The sequence below is a fragment of the Drosophila montana genome, unplaced genomic scaffold, assembly GCF_035044405.1.
Source record: "Drosophila montana isolate Dmon_TW-CO22-7 unplaced genomic scaffold, ASM3504440v1 contig_2667_1, whole genome shotgun sequence".
NCBI lineage: Eukaryota > Metazoa > Arthropoda > Insecta > Diptera > Drosophilidae > Drosophila > Drosophila montana.
The window spans coordinates 311,771-337,530 of record NW_026997534.1 but is presented as its reverse complement, the minus strand read 5'-3'; the positions used below and the strand labels follow the sequence as shown (position 1 = coordinate 337,530).

Genomic DNA, 25,760 nt, shown 5'->3' with positions numbered 1-25,760 from the left:
AAAATGTGTGACCATACTGCGAAAATACCTAATTAACAACACCTTTTAAATTAGCTGCCAAAAATAAAAACAAAAACTGATTACTAAACGTATAATACGAGCATTACAATATGAAATTAAACTTTTGACTATGTGTTTAAGAGACGGTTTTAATGCAGATTTCGTCGAAATTTCGTTATATCTTAAAACTATAAATTTCCAGCGAAAATTAAACAAGAAAACATTGCGGATGGCTTGCAGAAATTAATATACTTTAAACTTCAAGTAAAACAAACTATTTTACTCAACTTAACTCCTAAGGCGCGCACATTTACCTGGAATTTATGCTACATTTTTTCTGAACGGTCCTACTGCTTGCTGTATTACCAATACAATCTAGCTTGGTCACACTGTACAGACGTGTCATTTGACGACGGCTGTAAATACATAAGTTTTTAAACTCGCGGCATTTAATGGTGCAATTGACCGCTGTGTATTATAATTGGGACTAGCTGAAGACTTCGTCAACGTTGGGATCCAGCATATTTGACAAAACATTAGAAACGCGCGCAGTTACGAGCTGCCAGGGTGCCAAACATCAGCTGGGGGCCCAGCCGATTTGGAAAAAAAGACCACACCAAAACCCAAACCAACGCTGCTTTTGTAAATAATTAGGGGGTCGGCGCTGCGGCAGCAACAACTACTTTTCAAATGGCGGGTCAAAAATTTCAATATGATGAGAGCGGCGGCACGTTTTATTACTTCGTGTTATCGTTTTTAGCTTTGGTATTGATACCAACAACGATTTACTATTGGCCACGTAAAAAGAAAGAAGGTTAGTGTCGCCGATTGTAATCAGACTGCAGCTCTCTCTTTAAGTATATGTGTTGCGTGTCTGTGTGTGTTTTTCCCAAATACAAACATGTGTTGCAAATGGACACGTTCCATTAAGTTATTCTAACAGTGCTGTCAATCGGGCGCTCAACAGTGTTGGTGAAAGCTGTGACTGCTGCAACAACAACAACAACACCTTAAGCCAGCTCACTTCACAAATGGAACACACGCACACACACACACATGCATACACCTAAAAGAGAGACAATCACATGCAGGGCTCTCGCGATATTTCTCTCTCCCTCCCTCTCTCTCACCGCAAGCGATTCTAATCTCTGCTCTCTTTTCGCACAGATCTCGGCAAGCAGAAGGATGAATGCCAATGTCCAGATTGCTTGAAGAAGAAGATCATTTTGGCCAATGCGGAGCCTTATCGCACACTCAAATCGCTGGCCATCAAGCTGGCGATTGTGCTCGGCTGGGCGCTGCTTCTGTTCCTCACCTATCGCGTCTCTCAGTTCGACTACGAGATGGCGAGCTTTGATCCGTTCGAGATACTGAATGTGCCGCCGACAGCAACGCAGGCGGAGATCAAGAAGGCCTACTACAAGCTGTCCAAGGTACTCCATCCCGATAAGGAGACGGGCGATGAGAAGTCCTTCATGATGCTGAGCAAAGCGTATCAGGCGCTCACCGACGATGTGGCCAAGGAGAACTATGAAAAATACGGCAATCCCGATGGCCCCGGTGCCATGTCTTTCGGCATTGCGTTGCCCTCGTGGATTGTCGAGAAGGAGAACAGCGTCTGGGTCCTGGGTCTCTATGGACTGGTCTTTATGGTGGCCATGCCCTCCGCTGTGGGCGTCTGGTGGTATCGCTCTATACGCTTCAGCGGCGACAAGGTCCTCCTGGACACCACACAAATGTACTTCTATTTTATACACAAGACACCTCATATGCTGCTCAAACGCGCCTTGATGGTGCTGGCGGCCAGTCTGGAGTTCGATAAGCGCCACAATTCGCAGGTGGTGGAGCGCCAGTCGGACAACGACGAGGTTCCAGCGGTACGTATCTAAAATCCTGTTAATGCATAAAGTTAACAGAAATGTACACTTCATGATAACAGCTGTAACCTAACAGCGTGCTAGCAGAGCATTTCTCTATTATTTCAATTCCCTGCACAGCCTATGTACACTTCATGTTAACAGCTGTAAACTAACAGCACTGTTAAATCCTTAAACATATTTAACATTTCTTAATTCAATTTCCCGCACAGCTTATTCGGCAGCTACCCAATCTCAACGAAAAGTGCAAGGAGCATCCGCTCTGCCGCATGTATTCCATTAAGGCGCGCGCCATTCTGCACGCCCATCTCTCACGCATTCCACTTAATCCGGAGACGCTGGAGCGCGATCGTCAGTTTATTGTGAAGAAGTGTCCGTATCTGGTGCAGGAGATGGTCAGCTGTGTCCATCAGCTGGTCATGATGGCCTACGCGCGCCGTGTGCCCCGCCTGCCCAGCATTGAGACGATCGAGAACTGCATGAAAATGTCGCCCATAATTATACAGGGCCTGTGGGAGTTCAAGTCGCCGCTGCTGCAGCTGCCCCATCTGACTGAGGATCATTTGTACTTCATGAACAAGAAGCGGCATGTAAAGAACTTGCAACAGTTCGCCCAGCTGAAGCCGGAGGAGAGCCGCATGCTGCTCAAGAACTTGACAGACTTTGAGTATGAGAATATAATGCGTGTCCTGGGCAAGATGCCGCTGATTGACTTCTCCATACGCTGCGAGGTGATCGACGATGAGAACACGAATGTGGTTACGGCTGGTGCAATCGTAACGGTAACCGTGACCCTGGAGCGCAAGGACATGAGGACCTTGTTCGGCGATACGAAGGTGCCCGAGAAGCAGGGCATCAAGGACGAGGCCAACGAGGAGGCAGCGGCGGGCGATGATGATGAAGCAGCCGCAGCCGCCGCCGCCGCCGCTGCGGTGCCCGTTAAGAAGGCCTCCGCCTGGGCCAAGCCGCGCAAGGGCGGCAAGGGCAAGGGCGGCAAGAAGCCGGCCAACAATCAGAAGAAGAAGACGCAGCCCAAGCCGGCAGCTGTGCCAGCCACCGTGGCGACGACAACCACAACGGATGAGCAAACGGCAGCCAATTCCGATGCCGATTCGGATGCCGGCGAGCAGCACAGCGATGTGGAGTCTGCCGCCGGCTCCGGTTCCGAGGATGAGGATAAGCAAAACAAAAACAATTCCTCGCTGGACGATGACGACGACGAGGAATGGGAACGCCTGCAGGCAAAGCTAAACAAGCGCGAACGCCTCGAGGGCAAATCGCGCATGTCGCACACGGTGCACTGTCCGTTCTTTCCGGAGGAGAAGCAGGAGTACTGGTGGACATACATATGCGATCGCAAGTCGCGCACTTTGCTTACGGCGCCCTACCATGTCACAAATCTCGTCGAGAAGGAGGAGATACAGCTTAAGTTTACGGCGCCGCGTTGGCCCGGCGTCTACACCTTTACGGTCTGCCTGCGATCCGGTGAGTCCGCCCGGCTATAAATCCAAGCGGATTCCACTAATAGATGTTGTTGCTTTTCATTTTACAGATTCGTATCTGGGCATGGACCAGCAGCAGGAGCTGAAGCTGGACGTGCAAAAGGCGCCCGCACCACCGACAGATCATCCCCAATGGGATCTCAGCGAGTCGGAGCCGGAGCACAATGATCAGCAGGAGAACCTAAGCGATTACACAACCGACACATCCGACGAGGAGGATAGCGATTAGACAAGAGAGAGATAGAGAGAGGATAGAGAGAGAGTAAAAGAGAGCGAGCGCGAGAGTGAGAGATTCTCATGACATTGAGCGAATTTCCCCCCTCCAAACAAAACAATCGTCTTTTAATCTCCTGAGTTTTTGATTTTGTTTTGCCCCCTTTTCTTTTTAATTAGTAAATCAATTTGCGTTGCGAAAATTATTCGCATATTCTTTTTAACTAGTTTTTGTAATTAAAAAAACAAAAAAAAACAAACGAACATGGATAAAGAGCCCGAAACTAGAGCGTAAATAAATAAGTAAAAAAAAACTTCATTTTAATGTCTCTGTACTAAACGTAATTATAAATGTACTGTATATTTAATTATTTGGATACAAAAGAAAAACAGAAATTGACACAATGCGTCAATAAGTGAAACATAGAATATAAAGAGAAAACAAAACAAAAAAAAAAAACAATTTTCAAAATAAAAACAAGATAAGGAGTTGAGATTACGGTACTTTTCCTTCTTCCTCTTTCTACTGCGCAGCTGCTTCGCGTTCGCTGTCCAAAAGCTGAGCCGAAGTCGAGTTCGATTCGGGGCTAACGGTTGGAACCGGAACCGGAACTGGAACCGGAGCGGCTGCTGTTGTTAATGTTGCTTTTAGCTGTGGGAGAAAGTTATAAATTCGTGTAAATTCTGTTTGCTTTGCGCGCATTTTCTTTACCCTCCACCAGAGATTTTTATTATTAGTAGTTTCTTTGGTTTTGCTTTTGTTTTTTTTTTCTTATTTACAATACATGTTCACTATTTGCTAATGTGTGCGTGTATGTATGTGTGTGAGTGCTCTCTAAGCGGTGGTCTACATGTGTGCGAGGCGGTTTTTTTTATGTGTGTGTGCGGGTTTGGTTCATTGTGTTGTGGTTCATTTCGTTCGTAGGTTGTGGTTCGTCGGTTTATAACCTCCATTTCTTTTTATAGTTACTCTTCTTTGTTCTCTTCTTCGTCAGAGGGTGTTTTTGCTTCGTCATCTTTAATTTCTTTCTTTTCCGCAGTTTCTTCTGTTTTTTCTTCAGATTCTTGTTCTACTTTATCCTCTGTAGCTTTTTCCTCTTTATCTTCCGTAGCTTCTTCTACTTTATCTTCCGTAATTTTTTCTACTTTATCTTCCGTAGCTTCTTCTACTTTATCTTCCTTCGTTTCTTCTTCTACTTTTTCTACTTCTGTATCTGCTTCAGATTCTTCCTCGACTTTCTCTTCTGTTTTTTCTTTTGATTCTTCCTCAACTTTGTCGTCTGTAATATCTTTAGAAACTTCTTCCTTGTCATCGGAACTGTCTTGTGATTCTTCTACTTTATCTTTCTTTTCTTCTTCGACATCTTGCGGCTCCTCTTCTGTTGTAGAATCATCAGTTTTACTTTTTGCTTCAGTTTCTTCGGCGGATTTTACATCATCTTCCGTTTTTTCCTTGCCTGGTTCTTCCACCTCTTCTTCCTCTTCCTCTGATTCTTCCACCTCTTCGGCTGTTGCGCTTTCTGAAGTTTCTTTCGGTTCTTCCGCAGCAGCAACCTTTTCGACTTTTTCTTTCTCTTCTTCCGCTGAGGAGTCTTTTGGTTTCTTTTCAGCTGAGGAATCTTCCGGCTTCTCTTCCTCTGCATTAGAATCGGCGGTTGATTTTTCTTCAGTTTCTTTTTTATCCTCTACTTTTTCTTCAGTTTCTTCGTCTACTTCTTCTGTCTTATCTTCAGTTTTGTCATTCTTACTCTCTTCAAGATCTTTCGTTTTCTCCTTCGTTTCGTCTTCGGCATCTTCAGACTTCTCTTCTTTGGACTTTTCCTTTGACTCGTCTCCCGGATTCTCCGCAGTTTCTTTCGTTTCCTTACCTTCACCCTCTTTCTCATCCGATTCCTTTGCATCATTCTCTTTCTCATCATCTGTTTTGTCTGTCTCAGCATTGGGGGAAAGTTAGAATTAGTGTCCCAAAGGATCGCAACCTTTACATTACCTGTGGATTCCGCTTTCTTTTCTTCGGATTCTGATTCTCCGTTACCTTCTGCGGCTGCGGTTTCAGTCTGTTGTGGGGATTGGTGTTTAAAGTGCGGATGTGGTGCATTTCAGTGAGTATTTTTGTTGTAGGGTATGGCAAGGGATGGTAAAAATGGGTAAATGTATATACAAAATCGGTCAAAATTCGCAAATACTATTCAAATCAGCTTTAACTTTACAGCTGTAACGTGCCTGATTAGCTTCTCGATCGCATTTAGAGGTCTAATGTTAACATTCGAGCATGCATTACACAACATTTAGGTTTTACCTTTTCTTCACTATTCTCATCTTTTTTGTCTGCATCATCGCCCTCTTTAGCTTCTTTATCCTTATCTTCACTCGTTTGCTCGCTATCTTCTTCCTTTTGCTTTGAAAATTGACGAGCGCAATATGTTAACATTACAATTTACAAAATGGATCGCTGTTATCTTACATGCGCTGTTAAACAACAGCTTTCGAGGCGCGGCTTGTGCTGTTGCGTTGTGTTTAGTGTGTGTTATAAAAGCTTTTGTTGTTTTTAGTAAATACAAATATATTTCGTTTTTATTAAATATGTACTTATATATTCAGCGGATTTTTATGTTTTCGCATTAACATAACTCAGCCGCACAAATCGTACAGATTTTAGTTAAATACACTCTATTCAATTTAGTATTAAATTAATATGAAATTTTCTCGAGTGTGTGTGTTTTTCAACAAAATGTTATCAATACAAATGATGTTACCATACATACAAAAGTGTGTGAGTGTATTATTATAAATAAATATGCATTTTGATTAAAAGTTGTAATTTTTACCGCAGCGTGAACACAATCACTTCATAAAATTAGTGTGTAGTATGCATGTCATAAATACATATATATATATACGCTTTATATATAAATATAGTAGCTTAACTTAAAGAACCGCAGTCGTGGTAATACAGAAGCTCGAACAAACCGTTATATTGCGCCCAATTGCCGAAATGCTGTTAGAGTACATTTTGCTGTTATTGCTACTGTTAACATGGCTGGCGTCGAACTTGAATTGCGTCTCATTAGTAGAAGTTGCTGTTAATGTTAATGTTATTGTTGTTGTCATTGTGGTTGCTTCTGTGCAGGCTTATTGTTGTTGTTGTCGCGTCATAACAGTAAACAGAAAAGTACAAATTGCTCAAAGCTCTCAAACCTCTGCCTTCTCCTCGCCCGTTTCCTCGGCTGCGCCAGCTTCAGCTTCAGCTTCGGCTTCACCTTCCGCTGGAGCTTTTTTCTCCTCTTCAGCCTTCTCACCATCCTTGGCAACGCCGTTCTCCTGCTTCAGTTCGATTTGAGCACTGCTCACGGCCGTTGTATCAGCTGGCGCCAGCTTGAGGAACACCTCCAGAGTATCAATCTCGTTGGCCATATCGAAGGCATCGTAGTCGCCGCAATATTCCTCATCGTTGAAGATCTGCGGCGGCAATGGATGCCTGGGATCTGGATCGCTGACTGTGCCGCCATTGCTAGTCGATTTGTTTTGCATCATCTCCTTTTCGCCCTCCTTGCCGGGCTCTGTGATGTCAACGGTATCATACTGAATGCTCTTGCTGTCCAGGATCATCAAAACGCGCTGTTGGCGTTTTTTCACCTAAAATCGATCATAACAGTATTAAGTTTAGCTGTTAATTTGATTAGTTGGCCCATCCCTGGTTTTCAAATGCCGGCAAGCCTAAACACGAACACACACACACAATTTATCTCTCACTCGCACTTCCAGCACTTATCAGTGCATGCTTGTAATTAATTCTTGATAAACTGTTGTTGTTTTTTGTTATTGCCTACAAAAACTCACACATACAACAATGTGTACATACTCTATTTTAGACGCTGACAGTCTGAAAAGTCTACAACAATAAACAACGGAACATAAATCGCATTTAAGCTTTCCTCTTCCCCCCACCCCCCTTCATCAAGCGTTGCCGTTGTTGCTTTTGCACAATGACCGTTGTTTAAGTTCTTATTGGCAATGCGAATCAAACAAAGAGAGGGAAAAAGAAGAGTGTCACACAAATGAATCATGCAGACAAACACACTTACAAACACGTACCCACGCATACGAAAAACTGTGATCAATGAAATCTTTTACACAGACAAACAATAAGCTTATATGGAAATGTTTGCGGTCGTTGCGCTGCTTCTTGCCACCACCATCAAAACGCTCGCACACACACAAACACATACACACATGCGTATGCCAATCATAATACCCACTTGCTGTTCTGTTTTGTTGGGAGAGGCCAAACGCTAAAGAGATGACGTTTCGACTGTACGTACTACATCATCGTTCACAAACACACGCACATTCAAGCGCAAAAACAAACAAAAGGAATGTAGTGCATAAAATAGAATATGCAATTTGGTATTTCCTTATATCTGTTTCGCTAACTTAGCAAGCATTCCATTAACATTACACTGACTCCTACAATTCAATCAGACACGCACACGCATACATACATGTACGTGCATTTGTCATTATGTGTGTGCTTTTCAGCTGCCCCGCCCACACCGAAAGTGCAACACTCACCTCCTTGTTGCCGGACATGCCGCTGACGTACACTTTCAATACCATTTTTGCAATTAATTATGCGTCGTTGGTCTTTAATTTAAAGCTTTATTGGTTGCGCGAAATAAAATATTCGACTTTCACGACGATAAAAATATTTTTAGAACTTTCTTTCTTTGCTCTGCTTTTTGCTGTGTCTGTTCTTGGCCCCTACCGCGATACGTAATGTTGTTTAAAAATATGCACGCACTGGGCTAATCGTTGAGATACGCTGTAAATTGGCTGGGAAAGCGTATACAAAATGTGTACTATAAAAGTGTAAAAATTTTAATAATATAAATCGCACAAATTCACTTCGAGCTCTGCCTTTTATGCCTACTTTAGTCGTTCGATCCAGTGTGACCTAATTGAGGCGGGGTAAAAATACGAATATTTAAGACAAAAAATACTAACTGCTTAACTTGAGAAACTTACTTAGTGGGAATTCGATATTTGACAAAAAAAAATTATTTGTTATATACTTGCATGATCATCGCATGATGCACAATGATGCGCATTGAACTTTTATTGTTAAATAAATACCTAAGCACATATAACAAGATTTTGATTTTGTGAGATGAAATAATTTTAAAATAAAATTTTAAATCCGAAATTTGCTTAGCAAGCAATACATTTAATAAAGCTGCATACGAAACTTAGCAAGTCCAGTTAATCGATAATTCGTAGCGTCGATAACAGGGCTGCATCTGTGATAACGGCGTGGAAATTGTCGTATTCCCATCGCTAAACTCTCCTCTCTGTTCACGAATCGTCGTCACGCATGCATCGGTCGTCCATTTTTCGTAAGAGTCCGACAAAAAACTGAAAATTACATCGCAAAAAGACAGAAATTTCACAAATCAAATACTTTGTAACAACTTACAAACAACAGCATAGTGCATTTCAGTGGCCTTTGAAATACTGCTCAACCCAATAAGCAATAGCAATACAATTAGTTTTACAATTCAACTGAATCTGAAACGTTCGTGCGTATGTACAAAAAAAATAAATAAAACGCGTGTGAAGTGGTGCAGAAATTAAAGCGGAAGCAAACATCAATCAATGTAAGTGCAATTGTGAGCAAGAATGTCGCAGCTTGTCATTTTTTTCTTTAATGAAATCCTAAGAGCTCTGATAATGATATGCGTTGCGACCATTTTTAAAAATTTCACGAAATCAAAATTCCAACTCACAGCTGCAAGTGTGTGTGTTTGTGCGAGAGAGCGAGACAACCATTCAGCGTATAAGCTGCTGTCATTTTATTTTCTTTGAAACGAATCTTTTTTTTTTATATTTGCTTTTCGCATGGCGTTCGTCACGTAAAAAAGCACTAATAATTCATTATTAAAAATCTTTTAAATACTGTAAATGACGACAGAACACAAACGCGCAAGCTACACATGCATACCCATACAAATGTAATTTGGGTTCATTAGCAGCATGTGCGTGTGTGTGTGTGTGTGTGTGTGTGCATTAGTGAGACAGCGTTACTGTGTAAAAACAGCTGGTACAGCTCGAAGGATACGCATACGCGGTTTTATTGTTGTAGTTTTGTAGTGTGCTTGTGCCTATGCATGCGTGTGCGTGTGTGTGTGTGTGTGCGCGTGTTTGGTGGTTGACTCGCCTCGCTTGTAGTTTTCTTTGCCTTTGCCTGGTCTCTTCCTTGCGTGTGCATTGCTATGCAAGTATTGTTGTTGTTCTTGTTGTAGTAGTGTTGGAAAGTTGTTGTTGTTGGCTTGTGGTGAACACTCCCTTTAATTGGGCATCGCTGCTTCGGTTTCTTTTTAATGCCCTATCCGTCGGCCAAGCAGGCAGCTGCTGCCAAGCCATAAATCGCTGCACCATTTTCTTTTATTCTGTGCGAGTGTGTGCCTGTGCCTGTGTGTGTGTGTGTGTCAGGTGAATCCTGTTTTCCTTGAAACCAGTTTCAGATTTCTGAATTTCATTTAGTCTCAGTTGGCCGCTTCTCTAGTTTCTACAACTGATTGTTCTCCATATTTTTTTTTTCATTCACAGCGAACGCTTCCATCAAACTGTGTGGCAATAATAAGCAAAAATAAATAAAATAAAATAGATATAGAAATTTAAGAACCAAGCAATCAAATATATAAAGATATATTATTATATTTAGAGCAAGTTAACGGAGCACATTTATCATAAATATGGCATGTGCAACACTTAAACGCGCCTTGGACTGGGAGTCGCTCAACCAGCGCCCAACGAAACGTCGCCGCTGCAATCCTTTCGGGCAATCGGGCAGCAGCTCGCCCTCACGCAGTGGCAGCAATGATGCCGCCAACACCAGCTCGACGACGCCTTGCAATCGCTATGCCAAAGACAGCAATGAGCCCAGTCCATTCCTGGAGTCTACATTGGCCAAGATGTCGCCAGGTAAGCCGTATCCCCATCAATATACCTGCCCCGGCACCTGTCATCTGACGCGCTCGCTTTTGTTTTGCAGATAAAATGGCTGAGAATTTGTGCAATGAAATCAAAAGACTGCACAAGCGTAAGCAATTGCCCATTACATCGGCCGCATTGGAACGAATGCAGGACTCGGAGTCGAGCGGTTCCGAAATGGGACCGGAGAGTCCGCATCGCCCGGACAGCCCACCGAGCCATCTGATGATGCGCCACCATGGCGAGAAGGCCTTGTTCACATTCAAACAGGTGCAGCTAATATGCGAGGGCATGATCAAGGAGCGCGAGGATCAGCTACGCGAACGCTACGAATCGGTGCTGACCAACAAATTGGCCGAGCAATATGATGCCTTCGTGAAATTCACATACGATCAGATACAGCGTCGTTACGAGGCAGCGCCCAGCTGTAAGTCGAAAAATCTCTGGCCAAAATTGGAAAATGTATTTCTTTTAATCGTCTATCCTTTCAGATTTGTCGTAAGGCAGCCTAAATTCTCACTATGAAATGCACTACGATCTTATGTGACGGTGGTTCCAACCGCAACAGCAAATGCTAAAAGAAAAAAAAACAACAACATAGAAGCCCTCATTTAAAAAACAAAAAAAAAAAAAAAACTGCATTGTGTTTATTATATATTTTGAAATATAAAAGAGTTATAGTTTAAAACTAGAATTACATATATAAAAAAAAAATGTATTGAAAAAGCAACAAAAGGGAAGAAATACTTTACGGCTTAAGCGCAAAGCAAACAACAAACAAACAAAACAAAACAAAAGAAAACAAACTTGTTACATTTACGTTTTCACATAACGAAAATTCTAAATAAAAATGACAAATATCTATATAGGACGTATGAACAATACTACACAGAAAGCTAATATATAAAAAAAACAAACACTGCAAAAGGTGCAAAAAAAACACATCTATAAGGAAAAAAGCAGAATAACACACACACACAATTCAATGAAACCTCAACAGTAGCTTCGTATATATAAAGCAAAAAAGAAAAACAATAAAAAAAATTGGTAAAAAATAAAGTATATATGTTAGGTACATAGCATATAAGGTATAATTGTAAAAGGTATCAAAACTATATTGTATTTCAAAATAGCAATGATGAGGGATGACGAAACTAAAAGAAATGAACTACTCATGAAATAACTTTTTCATAGTTTATTTTTGCATAATCATTTTCCTAAACACAATTGAAGTGAGTGAATAGCATCTGTATAAAAAAAGAGAAATAAGTTTATAAATCTTAATCAATATGAATTTGTTTTTCTTCGATCGTTTGTTAATTGTTTCTTCCTTTGATGTACATTTTGCAAAGTAATGAAAACACCAGAATAATAATTCGTTTGCAATCTTGAAATTGCTTTAAAACAAGAAAACAGAAAATTTATGATTTAAGTCAAATTGAACGCTATCATATATATATATATATATATTCACGCTTGAGAAGACGTTTCATGTTCATTATAAATACTTTTCACTTGATATATACACATATATTTTTCAATTGCCGAGATCATAAATACTTTACATTAGTAATTTAATCTTAATATTAGTAAAGAAATGCCATTTTTATATTAAAATAAAAAAAAAAAGCGATGAATTGAGGAAACCAAATGGAAGTTTTAAATCAAATGCAAAAAAAGCTGAATGTATATAATTTTTGGCTATATTCAAAGTTGGCGCAAAGTTACAAGACTGTTTACATAGTGTTAAGCCATGTCACGTTTACAGACAGCGTGAAGTTGGCTGCGCGCGGATTAACGCACACGTGAACTTGGCCGCACTCCACACATAACAGCGCCGCTCCACAGGCAACATGCGCCTGTTAGCTGGCACAATAAGAAACAGACAAACACAACAAGCAGTCGCTGGAATTTAGAGAGCAACTAAATTGAACGTGTGTGTTTTGAACAACAAATGTTGAAACTCAATATTATGTGCCGCTGTATACCGAAAGCGTAATCGGCACGGCCTGCGCTTAAAATGCTGCAGCCGCTATACCAATCCGCAGACCAGACAATAGCTATCAAAATTTATTAATAATCGGTTAAATCTCTAACAAAAAAAAAAAATAGAAGAAATATACAACAACAAAAAAAGTGAGAGAGAAAAGAAAGCTTCAAAAATGTGCGACGATGAATGTGAAACTTGTGACACAGTGACTCAGCGGGCGGTGCAGGCCTCGCCGGCGAAGCCAGAAGTAACTATTGCCGAGACACAAACTGATGCCCCGTTCTGGGAGCCAAGACAACAAGCCAAAAACCCGCAGAGCAAACAAAGATCGCCGCCCGATCTGCTGCGTCTGGCCAACTGGCAGCTGGACGATGTGCAGCAATGGATGGGCACCGTGGAGCCCCATTCCAAAGATCTGCTCGAATGTTTGCGCATCGAGGCAATCGACGGCCAGGTGCTGCTCGCCCTGACGGAGGAGGATGTGCGCGATATGCGCTACAAGTTGAACTACAAGCTGACCTTTGGCGAGATGAAAAAGTTTTGGCTAACGGTTTACAATATGCAGCTACAGTGGAGGCAGGAGCAGCAGCTGCAGCAGCCGGCGCAGAAGTTGCTCTCGAATGGCGGCCCAGCCGTCTCCTCGACGCCCCTCGTCCTGGGCATTTCCAGTACTTTGGGATCTCCGACATCGCTTGGCAACGTTTTTATAACGCCCAATGTGAACCTCGAGACGTGTCCATGTCCCGAAGCACAGGACATGGCCGATGCACAGCAGGAGAAGAGCAAGCTTTTGGAGGCGCCCGAATATTTTAAGACCGCAATCAGTTTAGGTGAGCAGATGGGCTTGGTCAATTTGTGGGTCTAATCGGTCGCTTGACCAATTATAAATAACCTTGATTTCATTCATATATCTTTATCTAATTGGATTCCAATTGCCTTATCAGTTTTCCAATTGAATGTGTCTATGTGTGTGTGCGTGTGCGTGTGTACGTCACATTAATTATAAATTTAGTTACAGTTTTATTACGCCAGTGACGCGCGCTCTGCTGTTATTTCGATTTGGAGGTTAAGCATACATATGTAAATGCATATGTCTCTCTCCCACTTACATTCTCTATGTTTTGTTTGCTGCATGTGCTAGTATATTTGTTGTTGTTGTTGTTTTCTTTTTATATTCGTTTTTGTGTAACTTTGCGTGCACAGATTTTCAAAAAGTCGTACACGCCTTCGGCAAAGAGCATGAGCACTTTGTCATCGAATTTGTTTATATTTCAGAATATATGGTTTCTTTAAAAGGGTTTTAGCACACTTTAAAATATACTAATCTGTTGTTTAATAGAAAAATGCACAGTTCTAGGCACACTTCCTTTGGGTAGTTTTGAATAATAGCGCCAATTTGTATAATTTTTTACCTTAAAATTATATATATTTTTTCTGATTTAGCCAAGTGTGTTTACATTAGCATAATTTGTTGTTCGATATAACAGTTTACACTAGTGGTCTCATATTATGTGCCTTCTTCAAATTGCATACAGTCTCGTCCCACCAAGTGTTCCAGGCATCGCTAGCTTTTCTGCTGAATGCGCTGTGAGACTCAATTACTTGTTTATTTATGTTAGCCCGAATGTCTTACTCAGCCCCGTCTCAATTGCGCCCCGTTGCAGGCTACTCTTTCATGGTCACTTGGATAACATCGTTTGTGATGGTGATCGTGCACGAGCGTGTGCCCGATATGAAACGTTATCCCCCACTGCCGGATATATTCCTCGACAATGTGCCGCACATACCCTGGGCTTTCAATATGTGCGAAATAACCGGTTCGCTATTGTTCACGATTTGGCTGATTGTCCTAATCTTCCACAAATATCGGATGGTCCTGCTGCGTCGTTTCTTTGCACTGGCCGGCACCGTGTTCCTGCTCCGGTGCGTCACCATGCTGATCACATCGCTGAGTGTGCCGGGCACACACTTGCAGTGCAACCAGAAGGACTTTGCCATCGACGATCCGAATGTGGATGTGTTTGGCGCCCTGGTAATACGGATGACGCGCGCCTATCGCATCTGGAGCGGCCTGGGCATGTCCATACAGGGTGTGCGCACGTGCGGCGATTATATGTTCAGTGGTCATACGGTGGCCTTGACGCTGCTCAACTTTTTCATCACGGAATGTGAGTAGAGTCGCCTCCTTCTTTTATCTAATTGCAGTTTTTTTAATTTGACTTTGTTGCATTGCAGATACGCCGCGCAATCTTTACTTCCTGCACACGTTGACCTGGCTGCTGAACATGTTCGGCATCTTCTTTATACTGGCTGCCCATGAGCATTACTCGATCGATGTATTTGTTGCCTTTTATATAACCTCCCGACTATTTCTCTACTATCACACGCTGGCCAACAATCGGGCAAGTATTTGGACAGTTCATGTAGTCCCTTATCTAACTGAATTTAATCCTTTTAGGCCCTCATGCAGAGCGACTCGACGCGCACGCGCATTTGGTTTCCCATGTTTAGCTACTTTGAGAGCTCTGTGGAGGGCATTATACCCAATGAATTTGATACGCCTGGCACGCTGATGGATTCATTTGTGCAGCAGATCGTTCGTATCAAGGATGAAGCTGTGTTTATTGCCAATCGGATGTGGTTGGCCAGGCAAATGGAATCGGAGAGGTCAACATTGGACATATTTCGTACCTCCGAGCCGGATAACAAAAATCGTCCGATGGGCAGCAATTTGCGCAAGTCTTCCACGCAGGCACCGCAACAGTTTAAGCGGACAACAAAGGATACAGTCGCCACAGTTGTTGCAACCGATTTGAGAACTTCGTTCACAGAGAAGAAAGTGCTCTGAGTCTTCCAGCTGCATCACAATTCTTATTTGTTTATCGTCGTTCCATGAATGAATCAAAACATTGCGGAGAAAGAAAAACACACACACACACACACACACTCAGACACTCGAACACACACCGACTGATAATTTGTACTTTTAAAATTGATACTAATACTTTTCCCCTTACAGCACCTGTTTCTGTATTATCATATATATATATATGTATATATCTATGCATATATGTATATACCACTCGTAGTGCCTTTCGGGTAGTCTCAACTTCCACACAGCAAGCCCTCCTTCTCTTAGATAAATAACTTTTAGTTAACAAACTGGATAAACGTATCAGTCAATCGCATGGAATTGTACTATGAAAAATGTACTGTTTAGCTAATTGATGATAATCCTCATTCCGCTCAGTTTAGTTTTATAATTGAAGACTATTTAATGCATTATTATGTAATTATAAGCATGTACAACAACTTTAAGTTATTTAGTCGTAAGTTACAAAGTTTCTGTTGAACGCACAAACTCAATAAATCAAAATTTCATATGTGAAGTGCAAAAGTGCTTAGTTGACATTTAGTAATTATTCGAACTCAAATTATGCCGCGCACTCGCTTACGTTCGATAGTTTACTCGATAGTAGTATTTTAATACTATTCTAGCCGATAATTAATCGTCGAACTAAGCAGCTGATTTTGTTAGCCCATTTTCAATGTATTTTTATACATTAAATCATTTTGAATGCAAACGGAAGTGTATTCTATAAACTATTTGTTTTAATAAGTTATCGAGTGATAAACAAATTATTTTTAAATATTTAACGTTTGACTCATTACGAACACTGCAGCGATATTCGATAATTGGCGTGCAACGCGACTGGCGATTGCCACTTCTTCTTCTTTCCAAGCGTCGGCGTCGTATTTTTAGCGGTTAACGCGAAATAATTCTCGTGTGAATTTTGGCAGTTCTTAATTTGCCCACACAGAATATGAAGAAAATCAAACCACTACTGCACGACCATTTAATAACTAATCGTGTTAAGCAGGTAATTATTAAAAGATTCAGCTATCTGTCAATAGTTAATTTACGACAAGCAACCGGCAAGTCAATTGCAAGCAAAAAAAAATAACACAAAAGCAAGGTTAGATTTTGACAGACGATTGCAATTTGTAAGTTTTTTTTCTTGTTTGCACTATCATTTAATGGCAGTATTTGGAAGAGCACATTGACGAAACCTACTTGGATGTGAAGCAGATGACCAAAGAGTTGATGCGCAAATATCCTGAATATTCTCGTCGCAAATTTGGACCATTCAGACAACTTGTGCATCAAGGTAAGAGCCAAAAGTAAATATTAGTAAAATGACTGCGCATGACATGCCCGCATACGCAGAGGGCAATGTAACAAATGCCGTTTGCCACATTGCAATTATATTTGGGGTAGGGCAAAGCATGCCACATGCAGCATGTGGCCAGCGCAAGACTGCGGCCCGGAATGCTAGCCCCTAGCTTCTCATGAAATGTGCAACACATTTTCGTCTAGCCTCGTGTGCCTAACATCTACTATATTCCACTATTTGTTATCTTTCTCGGCTACGCAGCATTTTCTATTGTTTCCGACAGCTATAACTTGGATAAGGCGAGCAGCTCAGACGACGACGAAGACGAACTATCTGACGAAACAGACGCGCCCAATAATAGCATCATGAATAACTTAATGCAGGGATTGTACAACAATACAACAACAGTTCGCATAGCGCCATCCACAAAGCCGACGAGCAGCGAGCCAATTGACATTTCTAGCGGGGATGAAAACGATGACGGGCCCATAAGTCCGGCAAATGGTGGTGGAACTGGTGCCCTCGTCATAGCGCCCGCTAAAGCGATGAAGCGTCCGCTGGACGCCGGCCAGTCGCCGGCTGGCGTACAGGCCAAGAAATGTAAGTTAATCGACAGTTGAACGCACTTATGACACATTTATAGATAAAAATACGCGTTTTGAACTCTTTGAAGCCTCCCGTCAAGATGGCATGCCGGGCGTTAATTCCGCAACGGGTCAAATGACGCCCAAGAAGTGTGAGTAGCAAAGGATCACAGTCGGTTAGTCCCTTATTAACCCCTTATTCTCTCTGTCTTTTAGTTGTGGCCGTTACGGCTAGCCTGGGCAAGGGCAACTCTGAGGCTGGACCCAGCAAAGAGCCGCCGCATCATGGACCACCGCATGGCTATCAACAGCATCAGCAGCATTCACAATATCAGCAGCAGCATTCGCGCGACTTTTCCGATCGCGGTCAGATGCGTGTGCGCAAATACAAAAAGGAACTGGAGATCGCACGCACCTCAGAGAGTTTCCGTGATATTGGTGGCATGGATGGCACACTCAAAGAACTGTGCGAAATGCTCATACATATCAAATCACCCGAATTTTATTTCCAACTCGGTTTGCTGCCCTCACGTGGCCTTCTGCTCCACGGACCGCCGGGCTGTGGCAAAACCTATCTGGCACGCGCTATTGCGGGCGTAAGTAGCGGGCGAAATATAATTATTAATGCATATTAATTAACAAATACTTTCCTCGTTTTAGCAATTGAAAATGCCACTGCTGGAGGTGCCTGCCACCGAGCTGATTGGCGGCATTTCTGGCGAGTCCGAGGAGCGTATACGCGATGTCTTCGATCAGGCCATTGATAATTCGCCGTGCGTGCTCTTTATTGATGAAATCGATGCCATTGCCGGCAATCGTCAATGGGCCTCCAAGGATATGGAACGTCGCATTGTTTCACAGCTCATAACCAGTTTGGATCAGCTGAAGGCCACCGAGTTTGGCCAATCTGTGGTGGTTATTGCGGCCACAACGCGTCCGGACACACTGGATCCGGGTCTGCGGCGCATCGGACGCTTTGATCATGAAATCGCCATACACATTCCTTCGCGCAAGGAGCGCCGTGAGATCTTACGCATTCAGTGCGAGGGTCTGTCCGTTGATCCCAAGCTCAACTACGATAAAATTGCCGAACTGACGCCCGGCTATGTGGGCGCCGATCTGCTGGCCTTGGTCTCGCGTGCCGCCACCATTGCCGTCAAGCGGCGTTCGATGAAGAAGTTCCGGGAGTTGCACGCAGCCAGCGAACTGAACATGACCACTGTCACGCTGGACGACGATGAACCCATCGATCCCAAGCCGGATGAGCAGGCAAAGAAGAAGACAGCTGATGTTGATAAACCCAGCGCGGATGCCGACAAGCCCAGTTCGGAAATTGAGGATAAGCCAAGCTCGGAAGCCGAAAAGCCTGAAGCCACAAATGGCGAAAAGGCAAATGATGTGAGCGAAGCTGCTGTTCCCATGGACGTAGAAGACAAAGGGGATGCTGCTCCAGCAGAAGCAGCAGAACCTGAGCCCAAGCAGAAAGCCGAAACTATTGCTAAGTCGCCCGTCGAAGCTGATGATTTTTACGAGCCCACGTTGGCCGAGTTGACGAATTTCCTGGACAATCCGCCCGAGGAATTTTCCGATCCGCATTTCTGTCTGACATTGGATGACTTTATGGCGGCCGTTAAGGTCATGCAGCCGTCGGCCAAGCGTGAAGGCTTCATCACTGTGCCGGACACCACCTGGGAGGATATTGGCTCCTTGCATGACATACGCGAAGAGCTGAAGCTGGCTGTGCTGGCGCCCGTCAAGTATCCGGAGATGCTGGCACGCCTCGGCCTCGAGGCGCCATCGGGTGTGCTGCTCTGCGGCCCGCCCGGCTGCGGCAAAACTTTGCTGGCCAAGGCCATTGCCAACGAGGCGGGCATTAATTTTATATCCGTCAAAGGACCCGAATTGATGAACATGGTAAAGCAATCTGTGTAATCCATTGTCAGCTTCCTTCCTAATTTGCATCTTCCATGTGCAGTATGTGGGCGAGAGCGAGCGTGCGGTGCGCGCTTGCTTCCAACGCGCCAGAAACTCGGCGCCCTGCGTCATCTTCTTTGATGAGTTCGATTCGCTGTGCCCCAAGCGCTCGGATGGCGGCGATGGCAACAATTCCGGCACGCGTATTGTCAATCAGCTGCTCACCGAAATGGATGGCGTTGAGGAGCGCAAAGGTGTCTATGTACTGGCGGCCACCAATCGACCGGACATTATTGATCCGGCCATATTGCGTCCGGGCCGCTTGGATACTATATTGTATGTGGGTTTGCCGCAGGAGCAGGAGCGTGTGGACATACTTAAAGCCACCACCAAGGTGAGTAGCGAGAGAAACGAACGTTGGCTAAGAAAATTTACTAATTCTGAAATGTTTGCAACCAAACCAAAGGATGGCAAACGTCCGGTGCTGGCTGATGATGTCAATTTGGAGGAGCTGGCCGCACAAACCGATGGCTACACGGGCGCCGATTTGGCCGGTCTGGTGAAGCAGGCTTCGATGTTTTCGCTGCGCCAATCGCTGAACAACGGCAACACCAAAGTCGATGAACTGTGCGTGTGCAAACAGCATTTCGAGGAGGCGCTCAAGCAGCTGCGTCCCTCGGTTAGCGAGCAGGTAAGCTGTTCCCTGTGCCACCAGCTGTACATCTATTAATTCCGTATTTTTATTGCTTGACAGGATCGCAAGGTGTACGAGAAGCTGCGTCAGAAGTATGCAGCACCGCGTGTGCCGTCGCTTGAGACCAAGTGAATACCTCAATGCTTGGCACTGTTGTACTAGTATTTAAGAGATCACACACACACACACACACACACAATCGGAAAGATTGCGCATATTCCTCATTTGATTTAGAATGTACAAAATCCAGTCCAAATGGAGCAACCAAATACGGAGAAACACACACAACACACAAATACAGAATAAAAATGCCCAAGCGAAATAAACTTTGGGACCAAGCCCAGGACGTTTGTCTATACTTTTAATACATATATGTAACTACGCACACACACGCGCACACACACTATTTTCGCCTAGTCGCTAGGTAGTCAGTCAATTAGGATGGCCCATCGCCGTGCCCATCACGTGTTATCAGCGGCGCTGTCGTGGCCCGTCGCGTTGGAACGGTTGCCTGACCCAGGTGCCGCTTCTGCAGCTCCAGAATTTCGGCATGTTGCGTGAGCAACGAACGCTTGGAACGCTTCTTGGTCTTTTTCTTTTGCGGCGATTTCTTTTTACCCTCACTGTTGCTGACATTGGAGGGACTGTCGCCGCCGCCCGAATTGCCCGCACCCGGCGGCTTGGGCGCCATGGGCTCCTCGTCACGTCGAATGCGCTGCCGCAAATCGAACGCACTTTTGCACATCTCACGTATGCCGAACCAGCTCTCGTGTCCAATCTGACTGATCATTTCGACGGGCGGCTGGAAGCCCAGCTCACGCGACGGCAGCTCCATGACCAGCGCCATTGGCGCCTTCAATACACCGTAAACATAGTCCACCACGGAGCCGGCAATGGTGCGTTTGGTCAGGCAGCTGATGCTGCCCGTACGATATTCGCGTCCATTGTAGGACTTGATGGCGGTCCGCCCGGTGGTGGCCAGTGTGTGCAGTTCGCGCCAATAATACGGCGCCTCGCGACAATAGCCCCAGGGATACATGATGCTCTGGCCGTAGGAGTGCAGCGACAGAAAGAACAACAAATTCGGCGCCAGGCAGTCCAGTATGTTGCGCATGGCACGTGTTTCCGGCTCGGAGAAGGGCCGTTCACCCTTGTACGTGTTGCGATTCGTTTTCGTGGGTCCGCACTCCCAGAAAATGTCATAGTTCCGATTGCAATCGGTGCCCACAATTTTGGAGGCCTTATGCGGTCGCCGATTCTTGCGCCAATTGTGATTCTGCGAGAGCATAAAAGAAGCGGGATTAGTAAGAGTCGCGGCCAGCTGTGTCTGCCCACCTTGGTGCGTGAGTATTCGTAGCCATCGGGATTCACCAGCGGCACAATGATGAAGCGCAAATTGCGCAGCACCTCGATGTTCCGTGTATATCGTTCCGTTAGCTGGTAAATGCAATTGAGACTCGTGCTGACCGTAATCCATTCGCGGGCATGTGTGCCCGCCTCTATGAAAATGATATTGCGATGCTTGTCGCCCGGCAGCACCATGGGACCCTTGGCCCCGCTGCTCTTGTGCAGCTCAGCCTGCTTGGCCGCCTGCATGCGCATCACGGACGACAGCTCCACATTGTCGGCATTCATCCAATTGATTTCCACGGCGCGCACCTCGCGCTTCTCGTGCGTAATGCCCAGCGTGTAGAGCTTGACGAAATTCGAATACCGATGCACAATATACTCCAAATACTGATTGATCTGGCTGTACTCCAAATAGGTGTGCAGCACATCCGGACGTGGTATGACCATACGGCGGGACGCCTGCACGGGCACCGTAATCGCGGTCAACTTGGGCGCAGCTCGCCCCTTTGACTTCTTGGCGCGTTTTGTGGTTTGCATATTAATTTTAAAAAATTACCAATAGAAAAATTAACCAAGAAAAACAGTTAAGAACGGTAAAGAATTGGCACTAAAAATTTTTGTATCTATTTCCACACAACAAATCAGCAAAGTGAATACTAAATGAATTTATATTATTATATTGTTTTTTTTTTATGGTACGCCTGCTGGAGCTACTTCAAATGCGCCAAGGCCTGCTTGGATGCCTCGGGAATCTCACCTGGCGCTCGACCTGCAGCAGCTGCTCGACAATCCCGATACGTGCGAGCCCCTTGGGCCTGGCTGCCATTGTGCTAGCCAAACCGTTTGCCAGCCGGAGTTTTTATCAACATTGTGTGCATTATGGAAAAGTGGATCATCTATGGTCTTTGATGGGGGCGTGGGCGTGGGCGGAGGCGGAGGCGTGCATGGAGTTCGCATTTGGTAAATTGGGACAGCGACAACGTTTAATAAGTTGGGCACGGCAGCTTGTAATGCGGAATTGGATTTGTATATCCGCTCTGGTTCTGGGGTCTGCAACTGGCGCTGCCACAAAACGCAAATATGCTAAATGTCAGACTGACTGCTTGGGATCCCGCTGTTGGAGGGAGTCGGCCAAAAGCGCAGGCACGTGCTATGCAAATAAACAAGGAAGCGTACGGCCAGAACCAAAAGCCTCCCAAACATTGGCGTGCCGTCCCGGAAACGGAGCAGTTTGTAGCCCCGTGGAACAGGCCTTAAAGCATTCTAGACAAGAAAATTCATTTTGCAGATTGCCTCTAAATAACACTGTGCTACACAGGAATTACCCCAAAACTGTATGCGTAAAAATTGGTAAGACTTATTTAAATTCATGAGAATCGCATAGGAGGGCAATATTGTGAAATACATATTTATTGAGCGCAGGAAATGTAAGCTAGATCTGCGCTGGGTATATGAGAACATATCATAAATTGATTTAAGATAGATTTAACTAAAACATCAAAATTTGTGAGCATGAGATTCGCAGAGAGGGGTGCTGTTTAAAAACCTTTTATTTAATACTTTTCAATAACCTTTTCGGCCATTGCACGAATTCCTATCCAGGTTTCAGTTACAAACTCATCGATCTTGCTGGCCGGCGGATCAAAGCCTGTTACGCCACCTCCACTCAATTCCATGGTGATCGATATATTGAAGCCGGCGTAGAAGGCATAGTCGTGACTGACGCCAGCGGCTATGTACAACACATTCGTGGTGCTACCCACCTCGTATACCGTACCGGTTGCCTTCTCTATGGCATCTCCACCAGCACGTGCCACGTCATCGAGATCCTGCCAAGTTGCGGGCAAATCGCTGCAATGTAAATCAGCTAAATCATAAGCATAAGAAAACAGAAGGAAATTAAGCTACAAACCTGGTCCAACCCCACGGGTAGAGCAAGTAATTGCCATAGGAATGGATGGTCAGGTACATAATGCCGCGATTCGCCAGCGAATGCATCAGATCGCGCACCACAATTGTCTCTGGCTCGGAGAAAGCGGTGGGTCCAGCAAAGGTATCACTGCAGGGATTCGATGAGGCACCCTCCTCATTCCAATGGAAATCAAAATTGCGATTAGGATCGGCGCCATAACAGGTCTGGCCCAGATACTGATAGGGTTGACGAGTCTTGCGAAATATGCGAGCATAGGTGCCTGTCTGGGTGTGCTCATAGCCGTCCGCGTTAACCACTGGCAAAATGATCCAGTCGTAGTCCTGCAGCAAATCGGCATTCTCTTCGAACTGTTCCACCAATTGTTCAATGACATACAGCACAGCTGCTGGCGAGATCCATTCGCGTGCATGGAAGCCGCCGTCCATGAAGATGACCTTCTTGTTGGCACGACCATCCCCATTGGTGATGGTAATGGTCTTCAGTTCGCGCTTCTCATATGACCAGCCGACAGTCTTGACGAGCACACGCGACGGGTAGCGAGCGGCCAGGTCATTAATATAGTTGGTGATCTCCTCATGTGAATAGTAGCGCTCCGTGCTGAGGCGACCCTTGCCCGAAATAGGGGCGAGGCGTCGCTGAAGCTGCCGCTGGGCAAACTCCGCTGCAATCGTGGCGCCCAGGTTGTCATTGAGCAGGCGATGACTCAACTGCTCTTCCGACAGCAACGCCTCGAAGCTGTCCAGCTGCTCAGGACTCACAATGACGCGTGAAGATTTACCTAACAATCGAGGTAAACTTAGGAAGTCGTAACCCTGGAGACTAAGCCTGTGCAGCAGCTCTCCCTGTGCAGCTGTGGTAGGTGTCAGCTCATAGATGCGATAACTGCAAGCAACAGTTGCTCAGGACTAAACAGCTAAAGATCCTTGATCGACTCACCCCTCATAGTCTTGTTTGGCGGCTACCAGAGCCAAGCACAACAGCAGTGTCAGCAAGCCCAAACGCGACATGGTTACACGCAACGCGAAGTCCCGCACTTATATACCCCAATCATATCTTATCTGAACTCGAAAGCGATCTATAAATTAGAATCGTATCTATTGTGCAAAACCAAAATCAAAGATGGACTTTATTCTGTCATTATCATGGGAATTACTTGGGATTTTATTTAAAATGTCTCTTTTTATTATTCAAGTTCGTTTTGAGAAATGGTAAAGTATAAGATTAGTACATATCAACCCATTCCCCTATTACTTTAATTCGCGTTCATTTAAATATATTCTTTTCTTTTTACATATTTTTTTTTTTTAAATCATTTCCATACCGAGAAGCTATTAGATTCCAGAAAGAAGTAAAGACTCATAGGAACAGTGGAATGTGGAACAGTTCAATTTCACTTGCGTTAACTTTTCACTGAATTTGGAACAGGTGAGTTTGAAAACGGACAGTTAGTTCTATTTCAATTAGCAATTCAGTTATCCTTCGCTTTTTAAACTATATAGCTTCTATATATATTTTATTCAAATTATTTAGATGAAATATGTTTTTGGTTGGACAGTGTAACTTGGTGCCCGACAAATGTCATGTCAACGCAAAAGTGAAAAGTCCGGGGTCGGAACAATCGGAACAATCGGCGCAGATATGTGTATATATATATACAAACCGACAAACAAATATGTATTTACATACAAATATCCGAATGCATTTGCGGGAACATCGCCCAGGACGCAACCAGTTGATTTATATGGAAAACAAGGTTCGTGTTGATTTTCATTTAACGGTCTTTTAGTCAACTTCCTGACACAGTGACTGCCATATATTTACGTCTATGCTACATAATATCGGTACGTCAATATACCCTGTAAAATGTAGACATTCAGGAAATGCAACTTAATACTAGAAATATATTTGATGCTGTTCAGATAGTTAAACAAGCTCAAGGATATTTTTGGGATTTATTTCAAGTATACCCTTAATGCATTGAAGAAAGGTTTTTTAAATGGGTTTTATTGCCAGGCAACCTTCTGGATTGCTCAGTGCAGGCTATCTGTCAGTCGTGAACATGCTGTCATAAATAAAAATTATTCCCTTTGGTTTCTTTTTTGTTGGTTCTACTTGCCAGAGACACGCAAGGACTCAGACAGGCTGCCAGTCAGTTCGTCCTGTTGGGGGGGCGTTTCTGAAGTATGCACATTATGTCATTAGCATGTTGGCAAAAATAAAAAGGGCTAAAAGTTTTTTATTCTATTTTTTTTGGGAACGCCAAATAAAAAATTCTAGCTTAAATGTTCCCTGTTGTCGTTTCGTCCCTTTTGGGCCTGGCAGCTTTTTCGGGCATTTGATGACGAAATAAAACTGGCTGCAAATTAACAAAATTCCAGCAATTATGCGAAAATAACATAAACGAAAATTGTCAGTTTGGCTTGCTCCAAACCTGCCCCAACATGGAACGACATGAACTCGTACAGGGAAAATAGAAATTATTATGCCTGCATATTTATGCATTTTGGCATAGTTGGATGGCGTATAAAGTTATGTCGT

At 44.1% G+C, this 25,760-nt stretch overlaps 7 protein-coding genes across 9 annotated transcripts; 4 read left to right on the top strand and 3 right to left on the bottom strand.

Moving 5' to 3' along the window:
• Window positions 1-209: 209 nt before the first annotated feature.
• Sec63 (translocation protein Sec63) lies at window positions 210-4,086 on the top strand. The gene is made up of 4 exons (XM_064683715.1): window positions 210-814; window positions 1,168-1,877; window positions 2,090-3,362; window positions 3,430-4,086. The coding sequence occupies exons 1-4, from the start codon at window positions 691-693 to the stop codon at window positions 3,606-3,608; spliced, it is 2,286 nt and encodes a 761-aa protein (XP_064539785.1). The 5' UTR covers window positions 210-690; the 3' UTR covers window positions 3,609-4,086.
• A 26-nt stretch (window positions 4,087-4,112) lies between these two features.
• On the bottom strand, window positions 4,113-8,549 carry Sh3beta. Of its 2 annotated transcripts, XR_010436419.1 has the most exons (4): window positions 8,165-8,545; window positions 5,892-7,228; window positions 5,583-5,649; window positions 5,211-5,520 (listed from the first exon to the last, which is right to left on the bottom strand). XR_010436419.1 is itself a non-coding variant. In XM_064683716.1 (3 exons), the coding sequence occupies exons 1-3, from the start codon at window positions 8,207-8,209 to the stop codon at window positions 4,116-4,118; spliced, it is 612 nt and encodes a 203-aa protein (XP_064539786.1). In that variant the 5' UTR covers window positions 8,210-8,549; the 3' UTR covers window positions 4,113-4,115. The 2 variants fall into 2 exon arrangements, 1 of the variants encoding a protein (XP_064539786.1); XM_064683716.1 differs by lacking the exons at window positions 5,211-5,520; window positions 5,583-5,649 and adding an exon at window positions 4,113-4,244 and having other exon boundaries at window positions 6,791-7,228; window positions 8,165-8,549.
• Window positions 8,550-8,932: 383 nt separating this feature from the next.
• On the top strand, window positions 8,933-12,745 carry akirin. 2 transcript variants are annotated; one of them, XM_064683824.1, is made up of 4 exons: window positions 8,933-9,246; window positions 10,314-10,573; window positions 10,644-11,009; window positions 11,074-12,745. In XM_064683824.1, exons 2-4 carry the CDS (start codon window positions 10,345-10,347, stop codon window positions 11,082-11,084), a joined length of 606 nt encoding a protein of 201 aa, XP_064539894.1. In that variant the 5' UTR covers window positions 8,933-9,246; window positions 10,314-10,344; the 3' UTR covers window positions 11,085-12,745. The 2 variants fall into 2 exon arrangements, with proteins under 2 accessions (XP_064539894.1, XP_064539893.1); XM_064683823.1 differs by having other exon boundaries at window positions 10,199-10,573.
• SMSr (Sphingomyelin synthase related) lies at window positions 12,745-15,639 on the top strand. The gene is made up of 4 exons (XM_064683820.1): window positions 12,745-13,402; window positions 14,237-14,740; window positions 14,808-14,974; window positions 15,031-15,639. Exons 1-4 carry the CDS (start codon window positions 12,745-12,747, stop codon window positions 15,418-15,420), a joined length of 1,719 nt encoding a protein of 572 aa, XP_064539890.1. The 3' UTR covers window positions 15,421-15,639.
• A 656-nt stretch (window positions 15,640-16,295) lies between these two features.
• Window positions 16,296-20,285, top strand: smid (nuclear valosin-containing protein-like smid). Its single transcript, XM_064683819.1, has 9 exons — window positions 16,296-16,453; window positions 16,618-16,741; window positions 17,009-17,347; window positions 17,421-17,483; window positions 17,548-17,927; window positions 17,992-19,245; window positions 19,307-19,639; window positions 19,712-19,936; window positions 20,000-20,285. The coding sequence occupies exons 1-9, from the start codon at window positions 16,397-16,399 to the stop codon at window positions 20,069-20,071; spliced, it is 2,847 nt and encodes a 948-aa protein (XP_064539889.1). The 5' UTR covers window positions 16,296-16,396; the 3' UTR covers window positions 20,072-20,285.
• On the bottom strand, window positions 20,262-21,942 carry LOC135429501 (carboxypeptidase B1). Its single transcript, XM_064683821.1, has 2 exons — window positions 21,275-21,942; window positions 20,262-21,215 (listed from the first exon to the last, which is right to left on the bottom strand). The coding sequence occupies exons 1-2, from the start codon at window positions 21,824-21,826 to the stop codon at window positions 20,376-20,378; spliced, it is 1,392 nt and encodes a 463-aa protein (XP_064539891.1). The 5' UTR covers window positions 21,827-21,942; the 3' UTR covers window positions 20,262-20,375.
• An 894-nt stretch (window positions 21,943-22,836) lies between these two features.
• Window positions 22,837-24,235, bottom strand: LOC135429502 (carboxypeptidase B1-like). The gene is made up of 3 exons (XM_064683822.1): window positions 24,159-24,235; window positions 23,202-24,104; window positions 22,837-23,140 (listed from the first exon to the last, which is right to left on the bottom strand). The coding sequence occupies exons 1-3, from the start codon at window positions 24,227-24,229 to the stop codon at window positions 22,843-22,845; spliced, it is 1,272 nt and encodes a 423-aa protein (XP_064539892.1). The 5' UTR covers window positions 24,230-24,235; the 3' UTR covers window positions 22,837-22,842.
• Between the last annotated feature and the right edge of the window lie 1,525 nt (window positions 24,236-25,760).